The 19,281-nt window shown below is 36.9% G+C and overlaps 1 protein-coding gene across 3 annotated transcripts in view; it reads left to right on the forward strand.

Annotated features, from left to right (window-relative positions):
• usp53b (ubiquitin specific peptidase 53b) overlaps positions 1-19,281 on the forward strand; it is a 57,588-nt gene that overhangs the window by 11,418 nt on the left and 26,889 nt on the right. For all 3 annotated transcript variants that reach the window (XM_089132296.1, XM_039694150.2, XM_089132297.1), the window contains 6 exons: positions 2,009-2,122; positions 2,233-2,315; positions 2,685-2,790; positions 10,878-11,024; positions 13,191-13,340; positions 15,189-15,357. In XM_089132296.1, coding sequence (XP_088988422.1) covers positions 2,009-2,122; positions 2,233-2,315; positions 2,685-2,790; positions 10,878-11,024; positions 13,191-13,340; positions 15,189-15,357 — 769 coding nt within the window. The remainder of the gene's footprint in view (positions 1-2,008; positions 2,123-2,232; positions 2,316-2,684; positions 2,791-10,877; positions 11,025-13,190; positions 13,341-15,188; positions 15,358-19,281) is intronic.

A 19,281-nucleotide genomic window follows, 5' to 3' on the forward strand; every position in this document is an offset into this window, starting at 1 on the left:
CTTGACTTTTTCTTGCTACAACAAATGTGTTTTAAAACACACTGTTACAGCAGTCAGAGAGAGATAAATGTAACAAGTCCAGGGATAAGAGACCTACTAAAGCAAATACTGATCTCCATTATGGTGACAAAAAACTTTATTATTAATTAAATCTCTGTTAATTCTCAACAAGAACTTTTGTACATTTATGAAATAAATAATGTTAAACTGGTTTGTAAACTGTTTTCACACTCAGTGTTGCTGGAAGTCAGTTGTAGATCTTGTGTTTCTCTTTTTCAGTTCTTGTTTCTCTGTGCTTCAGTGATTCTGTTTATCAGGTGTTCATCAGTGTCTCAATTCACTCACTTCTTTTCATTCAAGTGGACTATATTAGTGAACTAATGTAGGGAATAGACAGTGAATGAGGGTATAGGGTGTGATTAGGAACACAGTCTCTGAGTGTTGACTTTGAGAGCTGTTAATTCACAGTATATTCCTGTAGGCTAGTTTTGTTTTCTACGGTATATAACTGTTTTAATGGAAAATGGTATGATAGTGTCAGAATTTGGCCTGTTGCCAGTATTTTACTGTAATAAACCTGGTAAGGTCTAACAGTGTAATCACGTTTTTAGTAAGAATAAATAACTTACTACGTCAGCTGAATCCATTGCTCCTGGAAATGAAACTACCAGTTTTATCCAGCTGATGGGGGCGTTTTCATGGCTTGCCTCAACATTTGCCCTTGAATAACGCATGCAGTGGGCGTTGTCACATTAACACGTTATACGCTATAATTAGCTGAAAGGAAAAAGACTGACATGTCTCTCTCTTGGATATCTGCTTTTTATATAAATTACTTAATTTAAAAGAAGAGAATTCCTGTTTCATAAAAAAAGATCTTTCGTGCCTTACGGTTCGTTTTTTGGACACGTTTCAGAATGAACTTCACTGACAGAGAGATGGCAAAATTTGCATAGTTTGCATAAAAAATAGACATTTAACAGGATATTAGGATGTACAACACAGTATGTAAGATCAAAATCAACAGAGTAATTTGAGTCTTTTTTGCACTGATAAGGAAAAAAAAGAGCTTGTCGCGCCGACGTGATAGCCGACCCCAGAGGGTTAAATACCCTGATGGCGCATCTGTGATTTTACCTGACCATGGTAGCCAATCAAGAAAAGTGGAAAGGTCAAAGACAAAGAGGTTTATATCATCACTATGTCAACTGATTTCATTTGATCAGTGGTCTAAGCAAGTTTTTGCAGTGTCTTGCCTACATTTTTGGGTTACACTTTATTCTAAGGTGACGTTGTTACAGTGTACTTAAACAGAGAAGTAGCCTACTGAGTACTAATAATTAATTAGTATAAGGTTAAGGTTTGGGGTGGTTTAGGGTTGCCTGTAATTATGCATAATTTACTATTACTACTATAGTAAGTGCATATTGTATAACTTATGTAACTGCATAATCCCTTAAATAAAAAGTATTTCCAGTGATTTGCATTGTATAGTAAAAGTTGAACAATAGAATTAAAGGGATATTAAAGGCACAGTTCACCCACCAGGCTTTATTTATTTATTTATTTATTTATTTTAACTTGTAATGCCACTCCTGTCCACTTGTTTGATTAAATATTTTGATAAACTAAATGGGAAATATGGTAAATGGCATAAATAGTATGAATATATTGTTCTTATACAATTTTCTATGGTATCAATGTTGGATGTGGTTTAAATGCATTGTCCATTTGCTTATTCCATGAGCGATCTAAAATAATTTCCTTTTCTTTCTGTGAATAATTTTAATCTATTTGATGCCATTAATGTGCTTCATTTTAAGTAGCTGTTTTGTGTTGTTTGACCGACTTTATGGTAGGTTGATGTCACCAATAATAACGACGATTGTTAAAAATAACATGAATAAGTATTAGAACAGCCTAGAACTAAGAATAACTGATTCATCACTGATCATTGTTTCTTTTATTGTTTTGTTTTTGCATCTGTTTTGTAAACTTTGGGAGACAGGAGAACATTCTAGAAAGGATACACCTGCACATCGTTTCTGACTCATCCACAGAATTTTGTACTTCCAAATCATGCATCACTCACCAGAAGTTTGCCATGACTCTCTATGAGCAGGTACTATGGTGTTTTTTCCCTTTTTTCTAAAAAATGTTTGTCTTTCAATCATAAAGTTTTTTGTTTAAAAACCTCACTCCACCTTTACAGAAGTTTATTTCCCTCTGTAGTTTGTTTGTCGTAGTTGTGGAGCATCATCAGACCCCCTCCCTTTCACTGAGCTTGTGCACTATGTGTCCTCCACGGCCCTCTGGTGAGTGAAATAATCTCCTGTAATTTATTCCTCTCCTGGAGAGCAAATCTTTTTCAATCAAATCACAATATTTTATGTTTGTTTCTTTATTTTTTTTTGTATGAATAGTGCCAGTGTGAGGATCCAATTGATCCATTTTAACCATCATGAATGCATTCTTTGGGAGAGACAAAAGTTAAATTCTGACACAGATAGAAATAGCTTCACTGAAAATTCTGACTGATAGCTAAAAGCTTCACCGAAAACAACATTGTTTGCATTGAAGGATTACTAAGTGGAAAAGAGCAAAGTCTGCAGTAAACTATTGCCCTGTCTTGAGTGGTTCAGTGTCAGAAATGATCCTCTTTGTAATTTTTGCTCTTTTGTCAGTCAACAAGTGGAGCGAATCTTGGAAAAGACAGACAGACTGCGCTCAGACATGTTTGGTGAACTGCTGCAGGCAGCCAACACCATTGGAGATCTCCGCAACTGCCCTGTATGCCAACTTTTGTTTCCTTTTTAACTAATTTCATGCACACTAGATTCCACCACATTTTTGAATAACTCTTATTTTTAAAGTGTATTTTTTTCCCCTCTGTTAAGTTAATGTTAAGTTAGTGTTAATGCATCCATTCCAACATAGTACAGTTGTAATTAAAGCATGTAAAGATTTCATTACATATCACTGATGACATTATTTTAATCAAATTGGCTAATGCATAATTTTGCATTAAAACACTCTTTCTTTGTTGTTTATAAATGTACTACTTAAAAAGCCATTCTTGTCTCAGAAAAATATATTGCAGAATGTCTTTATCTAAATGTTTTTTTTTATCAAGACCATGCTCCTGCCCAATTTTCAGGCAACCAAAAAGTATGTTAAGAAGAAGTCCATCAGGCTCATGTTTTGGCCTGGTCAGAGTCCAGATTTTAACCCTGTACTTAATATTTAGACTCGCATTAAACTCAAACAAACTAGGAGACATTTTTCAACTTCTCATTAATTGTCTGAAGTCTTTAACATGGAGTGGAACAACAAGGACTCTTCTTCCTATAAAAAGCTGTCTGCAAGTTTACCAAAACAGCTTAAACTTTTAAAGAAAACAAAGGGGAAGGCAATTCTGTTTACCAAGTTACATTATCTACAGTATTTGTGAAATTCTTGTTAATTTCCTGGTCAAGTCTGTTAAAAGACCACTAAATATTTTGCCATTTTTTACTTTTTTTATTTATTTATTTTTGCTCAGGACTGTATAGCCTCAATTGCATTTTATAATCATACTGTCACAGCAGTGTCATTTTACCTTATTTAAACTTTTTTGCCATGAGCACATCAGGGCCTTAAATTATGCTCAGTATCTTGTATGTTATGTGGTTCGTAAGCAATAAGTTGTTGGCTGCAGTTCACTTAAAGGAGCAAAACGCAAGTATCAGAGTTTTTGCAGAACTACGCCCCCTCTGGCGACAAGCGAAACTGCGTGCGCGCTCACACACACCATACACTGTAAAAAATAAAATCATAAAAAAGGGTCAAATAACTGGCAGCAAAGGGTGCCAAACAAATACCGTAAAAATAAAGTAAAATATCGTAATTTAAATTAAGTTGTTTTACAGAAAAACACTGTTATTTTACAGCTATTATCTGGATTATTACGATCAAACACTCTAACTGTAAAAACAATGCATTATTATCATCAAATACCTTCATAGTAAAAAACAGTCAATGACTGTCAGCAATGGCTGCCATACAAAAAACATAAAATGAATGTAAAATAGCCTAATTTAAATAAATGCAAAAGTAGAAATCTTCAGTAAGCTCTTTAACAGAACAGTTATTTAACAATTATTTCACATATTTCCTGAATGTTTTATTAAGAAACATGTAGGTGATGTATGATTTACTGTCACTACACATCACTGCATCAGCAACTACACAGTTACTGTCAGTTAAATAAAGGAACATGCAGCATTTCATCAGTTTTATTCTGTTCATCCTGAACTGAAGCACAGGCTCTACTCTTCAACACAATGGTGACCCACAAAACACACCATACAGAAACAATCCAGACTTTATTTATTGCATACTAACATTCTTACTGAGACAGATGTTTAGAAGTTGATTTTTTATGTAAAATAATAAAGGTTGATGTCACCAAGATGGAGATCAGTGTTTGCTTTAGTGGGGCTCTTGACCCTTTGCTTTTAACATTACTATTTCTCTGGTTGCTTTAACTGAGTGTCATAATTGATACATATTTGTTATGGTAGGAGTCCAAGAGAATCTCAGTTCAGAAGATCTGATCACTTATTAATGGTAATGTTTTTCATGTAATTGAATGCTTGGTGATATCACCTGATTTTTAATGCACTATGGCTCAGCTTGTCAGCTAACTACAGCTCTTCGTCACAGCAAAAACCCAGTCAGTGTTAATTTAACACTCCTGGGATACAGGAGTATACACTCAAGAGTGTTAAAGTTAATGAGATAATTAAGTGATTAATTGAGTGATGATTGAGCATCATTGAAGACACCTAAAGCAGAATCACAAGGAGAAAATCTAAAATTGTAAGCCACCGTTATGGAGATGAGTGTTTGCTTTAGTTGGGCTCTTGACCCTTATTTTATAAACTTTATATTTTAATTGGCTGTACCTGCCAGATGAACAAAGAAAAAAAATATTTTCTAATAATTTTTGTTATATTATGACAATCATTATTTGAACTTAATGTTTGTGACTTATGTTGTTGGTTACATTATAACTGTGATTCTGTATAAATACCCAGAATTTGAGATATAATATAATGGATTTCTTAAACGTTGTACAAAAAAGAAAGTCTGTCTTTTAGGCACACACATATATCAAGATTCAGTCAATGCTTCTCAACAACGGTGACGAGTAGAATATTCAATTAGGAAAAGTAAATTACATAGACAATTCAGATCATAATTTATTCATACCGCAATGCATGATGGGAGCCATGAATGAGTTGTGATTGGTGGCAACAAGGATTATTATTGTCACCACGGTTGAGATACACAGGCTTTTATAGATACACAAGATTTATTTATCTTTTTAAATAAAGATAAAGGGATTTGATCAGAACAATTTTTATTACATGTTTTGGATTATAAGAAAAATACAGATTATCATATGCTGCAGAACCACTAAACTGTTGCTAACAAGCTAAACCGAATCATTTGAATAGGTTTCATTTAGATCCCAGTATGATTATGTCAAAACATAACCAACTCTGTCAGATCCCACTTTTCTTTGTTCACTTGACTGTTAAAAATCAATAACAGCAGACAAACAAAATTTAAAGTGAAAGTATAAGTGCCGAGAGCCCAACTAAAGCAAACACTGATCGCCATAACGGTGGCTTACAATTTGTGATTTTCTCCTTCAGTGATTCTGCTTGTTATCACCAGGTGTCTTCAATAATGCTCAATCATCACTAAATGAATCACTTAATTAATATTGTTTCAATATAACAAGGTTCATGGGGAAAAATACGACAATCCTAGATTTAATCTAAAACTTAAGTACACCTATTTATAATGTAATCACAACAGATACACTCGGGTATTTCTCTGTCATATCAGTGAATCAGGTCACCATATGATGACTATAACATTACCAATAACTGACCAATATCAGCTGATATTTTCTCCCGCTTTCAATGCTAAAACAAATGTATGTTAAAAAAAAATAATTAAAGCAGCCAGAGTAAAACTAATAGCATATAATAAAGGTCAAGAGCTCAACTAAAGCAAACACTGATCTCAATCGTGGTGATGTCAAGTTTTTATTTAAATTAACATATTTTTACTGTAATTTTATGGTTTTTGTTTGGCACCCTGTGCTGCCAGTCAATTGACCCTTTTTTGACGATTTTTTTACAATGACGGTATTTGATCATAATAATTCAGGAAATACCTTTAAATAACAGTGTTTTTTCAGTTTATTTAAATTTTTAAATTTTACTTTAATTTTATGGTTTTTGTTTGGCAGCCTTTGTTGCCAGTCATTTGACCATTTTTTTATGATTTTTTTTTACAATGAAGGTATTTGATCATAATAATGCAAGAAATACCTGTAAATAACAGTGTTTTTCAGTTTATTTAATTTATGATGTTTTACTTTAATGTTACAGTTTTTTGAGCTACAGTCATGTAATCATTTAACTGTTTTGTTACCATTTAATTACAGATTCTATTTGTACTTTTACATAAATGTTGATGTAATTTAAGAAAACAGAAAAATGCTGTATGAAAAATACAATCAATTTCTGTAAAAAAATGTGAATGACTGGAATTTTTTCTTTAATGTAACAATACCTAAAATATCAGCTGCATTTTTATTTTCCAGATATTATTTGTAATTTTACAGTGTTTTGTGTAAAATTTAAAATGAAAGAAAATGGTCGTCAAAAATCACAGTTATTTTCTGTGAAATTAGGATTTTTTTTTACAGTGTAGCTGTCAACATTGAACATTGAAAATAAGGGAGTTTTCCCGGAATCCTTCCCCAAAATAAGGGATTTTTTTTTTACACGATTCTTACCCACAAACTTTAAAAATAAAGCACGAATCCTTAAAAGTCTAAAGAGTTAATAACTAGCCTAGAAACTAGTGTCATTTAAAAAAAAAAAAATCTACATTTGGATTAGCGGTGTGTTGCTCCTGCCTTTACAACGAAACTGTTATCACATCTTCCAAAACCCACAAAATAGGGAAGTGGGCTGTCTGTTTATTTTAATTACATTTACACATTTTATGTAGTTTTAAAGAGCCTATATTTAGCCTGGTGGTGGACCGTCACTCAGAAGACACACTCTGTTGTTATTGTAGCCTATCCCATCTTTATATCCCATCTTTTCCTGAGGCCCAGAACGTTTTTTTCCAAAAGTTTTTTCTTCTTCTTTGTGTAATCATTGTTAAGAGCATAAGAAACAAATGGAAAAAAAAAGAAAAAGAAAAGATATTTTATTGATATGTTATATGACATTAAATTATATAGGCAAAACTAATGGCAATATAAATCGATTATTATAATTAGGCTATTATTTGTTTAAATTACATTGATATCTGAATTTATGTAAAAACCTTGACTTTCAAACATCAAAATGTAAAATGTAGACTATTCGAGTACAAAATAAACATCGTTTCCTATTTTTTATTTATTTATTTTTTTTGCCTGGAAACGCTTTCAACACGCTTGCGTGTCGCGTGAAAAAATAGGCGTCAGTTCTATTTCTAGCATGCACGCGTTTTCTGGAGTGTGCAAGCTCTAATCTGTTAACATGGGAACCGAAATAAAAACGGACACGCCACACAGCCAGTGTGTCTCCGGCCAGCGCGCGCGGCGCCGCATCTGAGAATAAACGACTTCAAGCCGAATCAGTCCGAGCTCGTACGTCTCACACAATCAGAGTAAAAATACGGGATATTTTACGGGAAAATACTAAAACGGGAAGACAGCGGGAAAAGAGTAAAAATACGTGAGAAACCCGGAAAAAACGGGAGGGTTGACAGCTATGACACACACATACACGCACGTTTGCACGAGCTGTTCATAACCAAAGGAGAATCAGCCGCACACTGTGCGGCACACATCTTTTGTTACAGTCATAATGAGGTAATACAGTTATAAATCTGCAGGTCATTTAAAATATATGAAAGGAAAGGCATTCGAGTAAATTACACACTTATGTGTGTGTGAGGGGAAAACAGGGCTAGTAGAAAACTTCGGTTTTTGTTTCCATCTATCTCCATAATGCTGTGTTATGTGCTTACTGTATCCACGTACAGTATGATTGTATAATTATGGAAACACGTTCATGAACAATATAAGTTATTACTTTGTGTAGGACCCATTTGAGCCTTAGAGAGGAGATCTCTCCGTTTGCTGAAAGCCTTCCTGATGTTGACTCTCGTCTTATTCCGACGAATGGCACTGGACAGACAGAAGTTGTATTTTCTTTGTCTCACGTGGAGTTTGCGTTGGGGTTTGGAATGAACTACACGCCGGTCTCTTTTGGGGCTGTTTACACCTGGCCACAATGCGTTTTCTCAGATCGGATAGCTATCTGATTTATCAAAACGATTCCATTAATCCTGGTCACATAAATGTGTTTTTGCAAAACGGATATAATCTGATCTTCAATTCCCGCGCTATATAGGCTACAGATTTCATGAAGTGTACGTCACCGAAAGCAACAGATATGAGCTGCATTTTATTAATCATCGGCTAATTTCAAAATCAGCAAAGACAGCAATAAGAGAGAGCGGCAACAGCCCTGGTTGCCTGGTAAGATCATTTAATTTCTTTACTTTTAATGAAGATGGTAGTGTTAAGCGTCTGCGACTTACTTTCACTTTGATTTGCGATAGATTGCGGCGCGCTGGCTTTATGAATAGACGCTCAGCTGCTCATCTGAGGTGATGCGCGTTGTCATATATGACTAATGACATAACCTATAGCCTGCTTTCAACAACCAGATGCATTTACACTTGTCCAGTTTTGTCTGGAATACGGCCCAGACCACGTCCTCAAGTGATTTGAGTGATCGGATTCAAATCCGTTTCGGAGGGCAACCTGGTCTTTTCACGTTCGAAAAGTCCGATTGTCCCTCTTCCTCGAATTCGACCGCGTCTTTAGACTGGAGAGAGGCATGCATACTCCAGGGGTCGAGCTGTTCACTCCAGGATAGAGCTGCCGTTGTGGGCGGTTCTACAGGGATGGATACCTGCGGAGTGTTAGCTTGTGCAGGGCTAGGAGTCATGAGGGGATCCTGGCCCGACAGGCTAGCTTGGCGTGCTAGCCTGCGACGAAGACTCTTCGTGGTGAAGCGTGCGCAGTGTTCACACGTGCCGGGACTCTCGATCGCCAATTGAGTGTGTTTCAGCCCGAGGCATGCAGAGCAGACCTGGTGTGTGTCCTTGCATGAAATCTTGTTCCCGCATGAACAGAGTCACACGGAATCTCCCCCACTAGCCTGGATAGTCTGCATTGCTGCAGCCAACGTAGAATCGAACAATCCTCCTTGCAATCGGCTGGGATGCGAATCGAAGGAGCCAGACGAAAAACGCCGTGGTGGCCAGTAGTTCGTCCAAGAGTTCGTAGAAAATTTCAAAGGCTTCAAGGCTTCTGGTGTGAAGCGAGAAGAGGTTTTTGAATGTCGTAATGACGCTGTGTCGCTCCTCTTATACGGAGGGGTGGGGTAGCCACTCCCAGACACAGCGTCATGTCTGCCAGCCAATTGGGGCTGGCGTAATGTAATAGGGCTTCTGAGGAATACGCGGAAGGGGCTTATCCCATAGTGAGACACCGAAACGTATGCTTGAAAGAGAACCTGCCTGGAACGTAGCATTAAGTTCTTCACATGTTCTTCACATGTTTATCCGATACAATTTGATAGGAGGCGCTGTGTTCGAAAAACGAGGGGTCTGAGAATGCGGGACTAGTGAGACTGTAGATGCAGGTCTTCGAGTCTGCAGCTTCATACTACTTCATATTTTTGGTCTCGGCAGGCTATTACCATCGCAGTTTTATCAAAAATATGGTTAAACGTTGTGCCTCGGGCATTTGTATCACAGATACGCGTTTCCCAGAGAGGTTGGAGGGGGGTGTCGGTTTTTTCCCTTCCCAAAACCAAAGTCAAATCCTGACAAGTGTCGTGTTTTGATTAAACTGTGTGGACGTCCTCAGTCAGCTAAACCCTGCAAAGATCAACAATATTTTTTTACTTCTAACATTACTGTGAGTGTGAAGTTATACTAGTTAGACCGTTTTATAATGTTTTACGTTATGATTTCAGTTCTCATACCGGTTGTTGATACGCTAGCACACGCTACTAATACAACGTTATACTCGTGTAGTCCGTTTGCTTTGTAATAACGATGATAGCAGTGAATAGAGACCTACCCAGCTTTGCATGAACAGTGTTGCTCCCTGTCTTTAGTCCCAGCCTCTGTCTCGATTAGTAGGAAATGCGGTGGTTCATTTTTTGACTGTGAGCGCTAACGTTATGCTTTTGCCTCTATTTTGGATGCCTTTTCTCTATCTTGCGTTTGTATGTCTTGAATATAGTCTTCGAACGCATATTGCAGCCCCTTTTGCCTACTTCTATCGGACACTTTATTTGCTGCTTTATAAAAGTTTGGTAACATTTCAGCAGGAAGAGCTGTTACAGCATAAGCCACGCAGAGCGCAGATGAAGTTTGACGGATGTAGCAACAGTAACTAAGGGGGGCGGGGCTTAGCCAAAGGTGAATTACAAATTGAAAGACATGAAAACATAAACGAACCAAAACCCAAATCATTGTGACACTTCCATTGTGTGAATAATATGTAATCATGTAATCATACTGTTGTCTGATAACGATTAATTAAAAAACATAATATTATTTAATTACAAGTACTTTAAAAAAATGTGATTACGTAATCTAGATTACATGTACATGTAGATCAGTTACTGCAAATTAAACAGTATTATTATACTGCATCAGCATGCCTTTGTTTGACATTTTGCTCAGTGTAATTTGATCTGTAATTTGTAATTTTATCTTGTGCATTGCAGAGTAATTGTGGGCAGAGGATAAAAATCCGACGTGTGCTAATGAACTGCCCAGAGATTGTCACCATTGGCTTTGTGTGGGATGCTGAACAGTCTGATCTCACTGAAGATGTCATCCGCTCTCTGGGCCCAAACCTCAATCTTTCAGGGGTGAGGTTCAAATCTCTCTGCACGACTGTAGCTGAGTGATATGCATACAAGTTCAAAATTAACCATCTATTATGTATTATTACTATTACTAATATCCTCTTAGAGGAGTAGTTCACTTTTGAAAAAAACTTTTGCTGAAAATTTACTCACCCCCATGTCATCCAAGATGTCCATGTCATTCTTTCTTCAGTCGAAAAAAAATTAAGGTAATTGATGAAAGCATTCCAGGATTTTTCTTCATACTGTATAATGCAATTCAGAACCAAACGGTTCAAGGTCCAAAATAAACTGAAATAAATAACTGAAATAACAAAATAACAAAAATAACAAAATAACAAAATAACTGTTCAAAGGGCTTTAAACGATTCCAGACGATGAATAAGGGTCTTATCAAGCGAAACGATTGATCATTTAATAAATAAATAACAAAGTTTAAGTTTTATAAGCTCAAATGCTCGCCTTGCTCTGTTCTGTGACGCACGTTTGTGACTCTCCTGTTCGAACAAATCTTTTGGTTTATTTGGTTCAACGAGTCATTTGGTTCATTCAACGAACGAATTGACTCGGAAAAAGATTTGTTCATTTTGATGAACGAGTTCGAACAGGAGATTCACAAGCGTGCATCGCAGTACAGAGCAAGGCAAGCATTTGAGCTTATAAAACTTAAACTTTGTTATTTTTTTTAAATGAGTGATCTTTTCGCTTGATAAGACCCTTATTCATCGTCTAGAATCGTTTAAAGCCCTTTGAACAGTTTGCAGTTTGTACTGAAAGTGTATTTTGGACCTTGAACCATTTGGTTCCCACTGAAGTGCATTATATGGTGAAAAAATGCTGGAATGTTTTCATCAAAAACCTTAATTTCTTTTCGAATGAAGAAAGAAAGACATGGACATATTAAATGAAATGGAGGTGAGTAAATTATCAGCAAAAGTTTTTTGAAAAGTGAACTACCCCTTTAGGTTTTTGTAGTGTCTGGAACTACTATAGGCTCTAGAGCAGTGTCCAAAAGTCTCAAAGTTTCTCTTTTGCATTTTTCTAATTGATTTAAAAATGTTTAATTGGAAATTATGTAATTTACTTAAAGATAAATGAAAAAAATGAATAGGAATGTAGAATTTCTGATATGACCTCCACAAATTTATGCAAAACCTGTTGATCCATGTAAGTAAACATGTTTTGAGAATGTTTTAAAAGCACATCATGGCCATTTAATTTAAGTGATTCATTCTTAATTCGTGGCCATGATATATTATTTTTTCTCCCTGTTTTAACTAAAGCATTGCCATGTTGTACTAACATGTTGTACTAATTTGTTCCCTCGTTTTAAATCAACCGTGGCCATGTTGGACTAATTCATTCCCTTTTTTTATTTAGTTAAATCAGGGGTGTCCAAACTCTGTCCTGGAGGGTTTAGCTCTAACTTGCATCAACACATGCCCAGAGGTTTACATGCATACATTTAAATGCTACATAGCTGCTTGCAAATATGTGACGCTAAAGTCAGCCATACTTTGCCATACTCTCCTCTGCTATCCTAGACCTCAGTTTCCTCTTTAGCAGTCTTATATGAGTGCTGCAGGCCAATATCACATAATGTCTAGGTCACTACACTAGAGGAGACATCATGAACCTTGGCACTATATGATAAAACCATCCAGTCTGAACCCCCTGAGCTGGAGGCAGTTTAACCTGTTATTTTGATTTTGTGACATAAAAATTCTGTAGATGGGTTTGCTGTTCTGTAGTAGACTAAATGTGACACATACGCCTTATTCACGGCAGCGCCATCTTTGATTTTTAATGAGAATGAAAGCGAGGCTGTGAGGGATAGACATGCATCTCTTCAATGGGCTGTACTGTTATTTAATGTGTTCTCGTTTTGTTCTGCTCATGAAACACTGGAAAAATATCTTTCCAAGAAATTTTAGTTGACAAAAAACTCCCGACAATATAAGCTGTGGAAAATTGTAAGTAATCTAGGAGCTTTTTACAGCGGATGCCATTGGAAACACGGTACGTTTATCCCTCACAGCCTCACTTTCATACCTGTCATGGCGCTGCTCTGAATAAGGTCTATTGCCTCAAAATATCTCCAGTCTTTCATTTTCTTCACTGTGAGAGTTTTAAATGTCAGTTTGACTGTTCTCTCTGTTTATTCTTCAGCTTTTTTATAGAGTCACTGATGAAAATGCAAAGAAAAGAGATCTCCACCTGGTGGGAATGATCTGTTACTCTAGTCGACATTATCTAGCATTCGCTTTTCACAGCAAGTCTTCCAAATGGATATTTTTTGATGATGCTACCGTGAAAGAGGTATTTAACAAAAGCACACACAGATTTTTGAACATACAATTTGAAATAGTGTTGGGTGAGTGTTGGATCTGGACTGTTAAAGGAAATATTGACGATTTAAACACAACAAGGGTTGATCCATGAGATTCCACCATTGCGTTTTTGATCATGGCATTTAAACTCAGCTTGCTGTAGAAAGACCTTGCATCTACTGTTTGTAACATTGGTTGAAAGTTTTTGCTAAATGACAACAACAGCATAAGCTATATACTGTATAATGTCATATCTCACTCAAAATATCTCAAACACTACAAATTATCCAACTGATTCTTCCAGACTTAAGACTTCCAACAAATATCTGATGCATTTTTAGATTTATATAGCAGCTTGTCTTCTGAAATCATACAGTCATTGGCACAGGTATTGTTATTATTGTGTGAACAGATTTTTATTTTATTTAAAAAAAATTTTTTTTTACAGTGGAATGACTTTTTCTCCCTCATACCAAACATCTGAGCCTTATACCCTGCTTTAAAGTTTAGTGGAGTATAGCACCTGAGAATTAATTCCTCAATTTACTATTTGCAGAGCAGAGAGTGTGGCCATGATGTACTAATTCATGCCATCATTTTAGGTTAATAGTGACCATGCCATGATATAACTAAATTTAAAACAAGGAAACAAATTACATCTCTTTGGTATATTGTATATAGGGTCTACCATACATGGTTTTGGTACTGTTATGTAGCTTTTTTGGTATAAAAGTGGATTGAGATGTGGACATTTTGTTAGTGAATCTATTTTTAGTTGAAGTAATTGTAATTACCGGAATGATAATGAGGTGCATACTGATTAAGATAAGCTTAGTGTGCTGAGCTTAATAAAGAGTTAGAACAAACACACTCTCAACGTGATGAGACTGTGTGCTGTATTAAGGCAGCTAACAGACGGTCGCTTAAGCCTGTCTGCTTCCTGGCCTGAGGCCCAGTGAGTCAGATAGGCCTAGATACTATTAGATGATTTAACAAATTTAAGAGTGGCACCTTCCCTTAGGAGATGGAGTCTTTCTGTCTTCAATAGGCCAGGTCTACATCACAAATTATTGCAATTACGCTATCTCTGAATGCTGTTTTACTGTATTCTCTTGACAGCATTCACATATTCACCACCCTTTTTAATAGGACCAGAGCAGATTACAGTGTCTGACAACATCTTTGCTAGCACACACACCTCTTTAAAATTACTATTTGGATTCCCCAACACGTAAAGCCAGATGTTTTCAGTGTTGTGAATAATAATACCATTTACTAGAGGCATATTTAAAAGTAATATAAAAATAGTACTTTTAAATATCTGAAATAAGTGTCTGACTGGGTCCTACAGTTTGCTTTGCACTGTGGTTGCAGACACATCTTCTAAAAACTGCTGAAACGCAACATCATCACACTTTGTATACAGCCAGTGCTGTAGGTTGAAATCGTGTTTCAGGGCAGTCCGAGTAATGGCACGTGAAAAGTGCCGGTACACAAGAACGTGTGGGTACGCTATAGATAAAAATATAGAAGTGTGTGCTGCTGACCCACTTTGAACACTGGGTACAGCAGCTTGTCACTGGGCGACATCTTTGTACCTTATTTACCTATCTTCATAGTAGTACCTTAAGTGTAAATATTACTACTCTAAGTTACTAAAATGCACTTTTTGGGGGTTAATAATGTACAAAGTTATGCTCATAGGAGAACTGCCCCAGAGACAAGTCCCTAAATAGACAATTATTGCACAATTTCTTTCAAAATGTGTGAAGCTCTCTGATATTTGAACCTCTTTTTATATACTGACATATTCTTGTATCCAATATCTTGTATCTAGATTGGCTCCAAGTGGAAAGATGTGGCATCTAAATGTATCCGAGGTCACTTCCAGCCACTCCTCTTATTCTATGCCAACCCGGATGGTACTGCAGTGTCCAATGAGGATGCCCCCAGACAGACCACCATGTGGTCCCGTTATAACTCCCCCCTCAATGGGAAAGGGACAGGTAAGACTGTTCATCTTGTTTAAACAGAGGATAGACAGGCCAATGATTTTAAAATCTTTTGAATGAAGTGCAGTTTTTTTTTGCCCTAATACTTGCTTGGGGTGTAATCTTTTAAAAAAAAAATATATATATATATTTTTGACAATAAGAATTTTAATCTGTCGGACCTAACAACATCAAGTCGATTCCACCAACATTAATAAATATTAATCAATAATTTTTCTTCGAATCAATATAAAAGTGTTTTTTTATTATTATGAATGATCGGAAATTAGGTACAGACAACTATTCAATTAGTGCTGATATTTATGTAAATTGTGTTTTCGTCCGTTACAATAGTCTGTTTAAGTCTGATTTTGGAGCACAAATCCCAGGTTTGCAGCAAGCAATTGCTGGGTGAATGAGTTGATTTCTGTTAGGGTTTCTGAACTCTAGCAAGGACAGGGATTATCACCCACGCGCACTTTCTCTATCTCTGCCTTTCACTTTATCGCTCTCTCTCTTCCTGGCTGTGCTAATCCTTTCTCTCTGGCCTCTGCATTCCCTCTACCGAATTTTCCCTCCATTCTCTCTTCCATTCTTGCTTTCCTCTGACTGATGTTCTAAATGGATATTCTCCCCAGTCTGTCGTACTCACAGTGTTCTATTGGAATGGGAAAGCATTCTTATTTTCCCATGAAAAACTGTAAGTAGTCATTGTCTTTCTTTTATTTTTCCTGTAAGTGCCAAACGATTTTATTCTATTAGTATATTTGTTATTATTTCTGTCAATAGCTGACCACAGAAGGAAAAATTATTTTTTCTTTTTAATTTTAGTATGTGTGGTTTTATGCACAGTGGGATGCAGCACAGAGAGAGCAGTGTTGTGCATGGGTAACTATTGCAGTTGTGCAGCAATCTGTGCACTTAACAACCTCCCTCCTCTGCTGAACCTTTGTGTGTATCTTTGGTAGTTTCTCGGTCTTGAAAGGTCTTAATGAGTTTCCTGGATTTGTTCCTCTGGTGCTTTTGGAATGATTTTTAATGTGCGATCTGTACCAGATTGTTCCTGTAGTCTCTGCTGATCTCTGTACTTTAGACTGAGTTGGCAACACTTCTGCTGAGAAGGACACAGATGCTCTCTCGGTAGTGATAGACTGCTGCAGTGCCTTGATTTCATCAAAGTTGCTAACTTTTCACTTGCTTTAAATGCTGGGCTTAAATACAACATTACCTATTAAAGTCCCCATGAACCGGAAGTTGCAAACGAGTTTTCTCCAGTGTTGTGACGTATTTCGGAGAGAAACGGAATACTAAATGAGGCAAAATAGTGGGCGTGGCTTTTTTTTCTAACTAGCACCTGATTGGATCTAGAAAAATGGGTGTTTTATTCTGAAATGGAGGATGACGCAAGTTTACACACGCTGTCAATCAATGCTCGCTCGGCGTTCGCAAACACACAGCAGCTGTCAGTTGGAGGGGCGTGGTTATGGATGTTAAGGAGACACCCAAACCGTAAAGCCTACGTCATCGGGTAAGGTCCTCCAATGCAGAGGGGAGGGGCATTTTCAAAATTTGATTAAAGATTACGAAGCCAAAAAATTTTTTTTGTGTGTATTGACTTGCATGTATGAATTGTTCACCACAAAACGATCAATTTAGGCAAACAAAGTAAGTATGGTCAATTTTGATTTCATGGGGACTTTAAAGTTTGGCTTTGAAAAAGAATGTTAGTCAGGCATCAGTTAAATTAGTCATTAAATGTGTTGTATTTTTTTAACAAAGACTTATAGTGTACTTATAACTCTAAAAGCACTCCTTTTTTTCATCTGATATCAAATTCTGTTACTGCATGGTTTTAAATATTTTCCCCTAAAAATTGTAAAGAAGTGCTAGAGACATGGTGTAGTGCAGGGTTGCTCAAATCTGGCCCTGGAGGGCCACTGCCCCTGTGACAAGCTGCTAAACCCAGTGCTCGAAGTGGGCCTTTGCATTTCCTCACTTTAAACCCTGAAACTCGATTTAAACCCTCGGGAGTACCGGCATCTTTTTTCCCCTCTTTGCGTACTGGCTGTATACAGAGTGTGATGATGTTGGTTTTGCATAGTTTCGCTCAAACCCTGATCAAACTCACCGTCCTGTGATTTTTTAGTGACCCTGAAGACCTTGCTCAGCCTGCTCAGGTATGTTTGAGGATTGGAGCTAAACTCTCCTGGATATTGGCCCTCCAGGGCAAGATTTGAGGAAACCTTGTGTAGTGGTTAATGCACATGTTGGTGGTCTTGATCCCATTCCACCTTTTCACTCAATAATTTCCTGTCCTCGTTTGTCCCTGTTAATAAAATTGGCCAAAAAAGCCAAACATTTCAAGAACACTTTTAAAAAATATTAATTTCATCATTGTATTATTATAGTAATCATTAGTGTGTTCTCACACAGTCAGTTAAAGCTGTAGTATACGATGTTGAAAATCGGTCGAGAGAGCCTGAAACGGGAGGGAAGTTTTGAAAAACTCATCCCGCCTCTCCACACACACCCCCCTCCCCTCTGCTACCTGATCCCTCCCACAGGGAAACGAATTGAACAACGTCACTCAATCAAGTTGTCATCATCGGAACTGAGATGTACTCTGTGCAATGTCTGATTCTCGAACAGAAACCCGCTAGGCATACTGCAATATATTCAAGCACTTCAAGAAATATATTTACTTTAAACCGTGATACAGGTGATGCTAAACAGCTAACATTCCAATGCCGACCGGCAGCATTAGCAAGTTTTCAGACTGATAAAAAGCTATTTATGTAACACGTCACACCATATAAGAGTACAAATAAATGTTTACCTGCTCAACAAAAAGTCAGCCCTGTCAGCGTCGGTCTTCAGTCCCAGATCTCGCTGAAGTTTCCTCCATCGGTCAATGGTGAACCCTATATTTATCCTACTCAACTTTCGGCGTTCTTCACATTTTCTTTTCGTCTCTGCTTTTTCCTCAAACGACTTTCTCTTCCGTCCTAACTTTCTTGTAGGGGCAAGCAGGGGACGCTTGCTGATGTATTTTTCGTTGTTATCCATTGCTGTCTGATGTGCTTAGCTAGCTACCATGTGCGGTCACCTGCTAACGTGCGCGATTCTCATGACGCAGAAGGGGGGCGTGGTCGGGTGCGGTCGGGGTGGAGACGCGAGCTCCAGGCGGAGTTTCAAGTGTAGCTGGTGATTGGATGAGAGCAGTTGACCAATGTAGCTTTGCGCTCGCAAAGCTTCCATTGGTCAACTTTTATGTGGCTGTACAGCCAATAGAGTGAATGGATTTTTTTCGTTCTTTTTTCTATTTATATTGTTAGGATTATACTATATAACCATAAACAGCATCTAAACGAGGATATTAATAATGAACAATCTTTGATATCGTATACCCTAGCTTTAATGTTTCGATCAGTTCATATTAAGTTTTGTGATTAAAGTCGGCATGAGCCATAAGTTGTGATAGTCTTTTATTCCCTGTTGTGACATATATTCCCCCGTTGTGACTTCCTAGTGAAATGGTTTGCTATTGCTTTGATCTCATGTGAGTGACAGTTAGTCCCACCATCATGCTAGTAAACATGTCATCAGAGAAGAGAAGAGATGTTGCTGCAAGAGGGAGGGGAAGTTATTTTGAATCAAGATTATGATTTTTTTTTGTCTATCTCTCTTCATAGATTTCTTTTAAATCCAAAACATTTTATATTGTTTTATGGTGGTTTTAGTTTAACTGTATTATTATGTTATATTATTATTTGTTTGATTTATTATACAGTATTAATGTGTGCAGATCCTCATTGCTCTTTATCTATGGGGAATGCAGTAATCCATGCACTTGTTTTTTTCTCTCTTTTTACATCTAGGGTGGCTCACTGTGTGTCCTATATAAGCACATGATAAGCAAGTTTGTCCTCTCTCTCTCTC

This window comes from Pimephales promelas, chromosome 6 (assembly GCF_988280905.1).
Source record: "Pimephales promelas chromosome 6, fPimPro1.hap1.1, whole genome shotgun sequence".
Classification (NCBI taxonomy): Eukaryota; Metazoa; Chordata; class Actinopteri; order Cypriniformes; family Leuciscidae; genus Pimephales; species Pimephales promelas.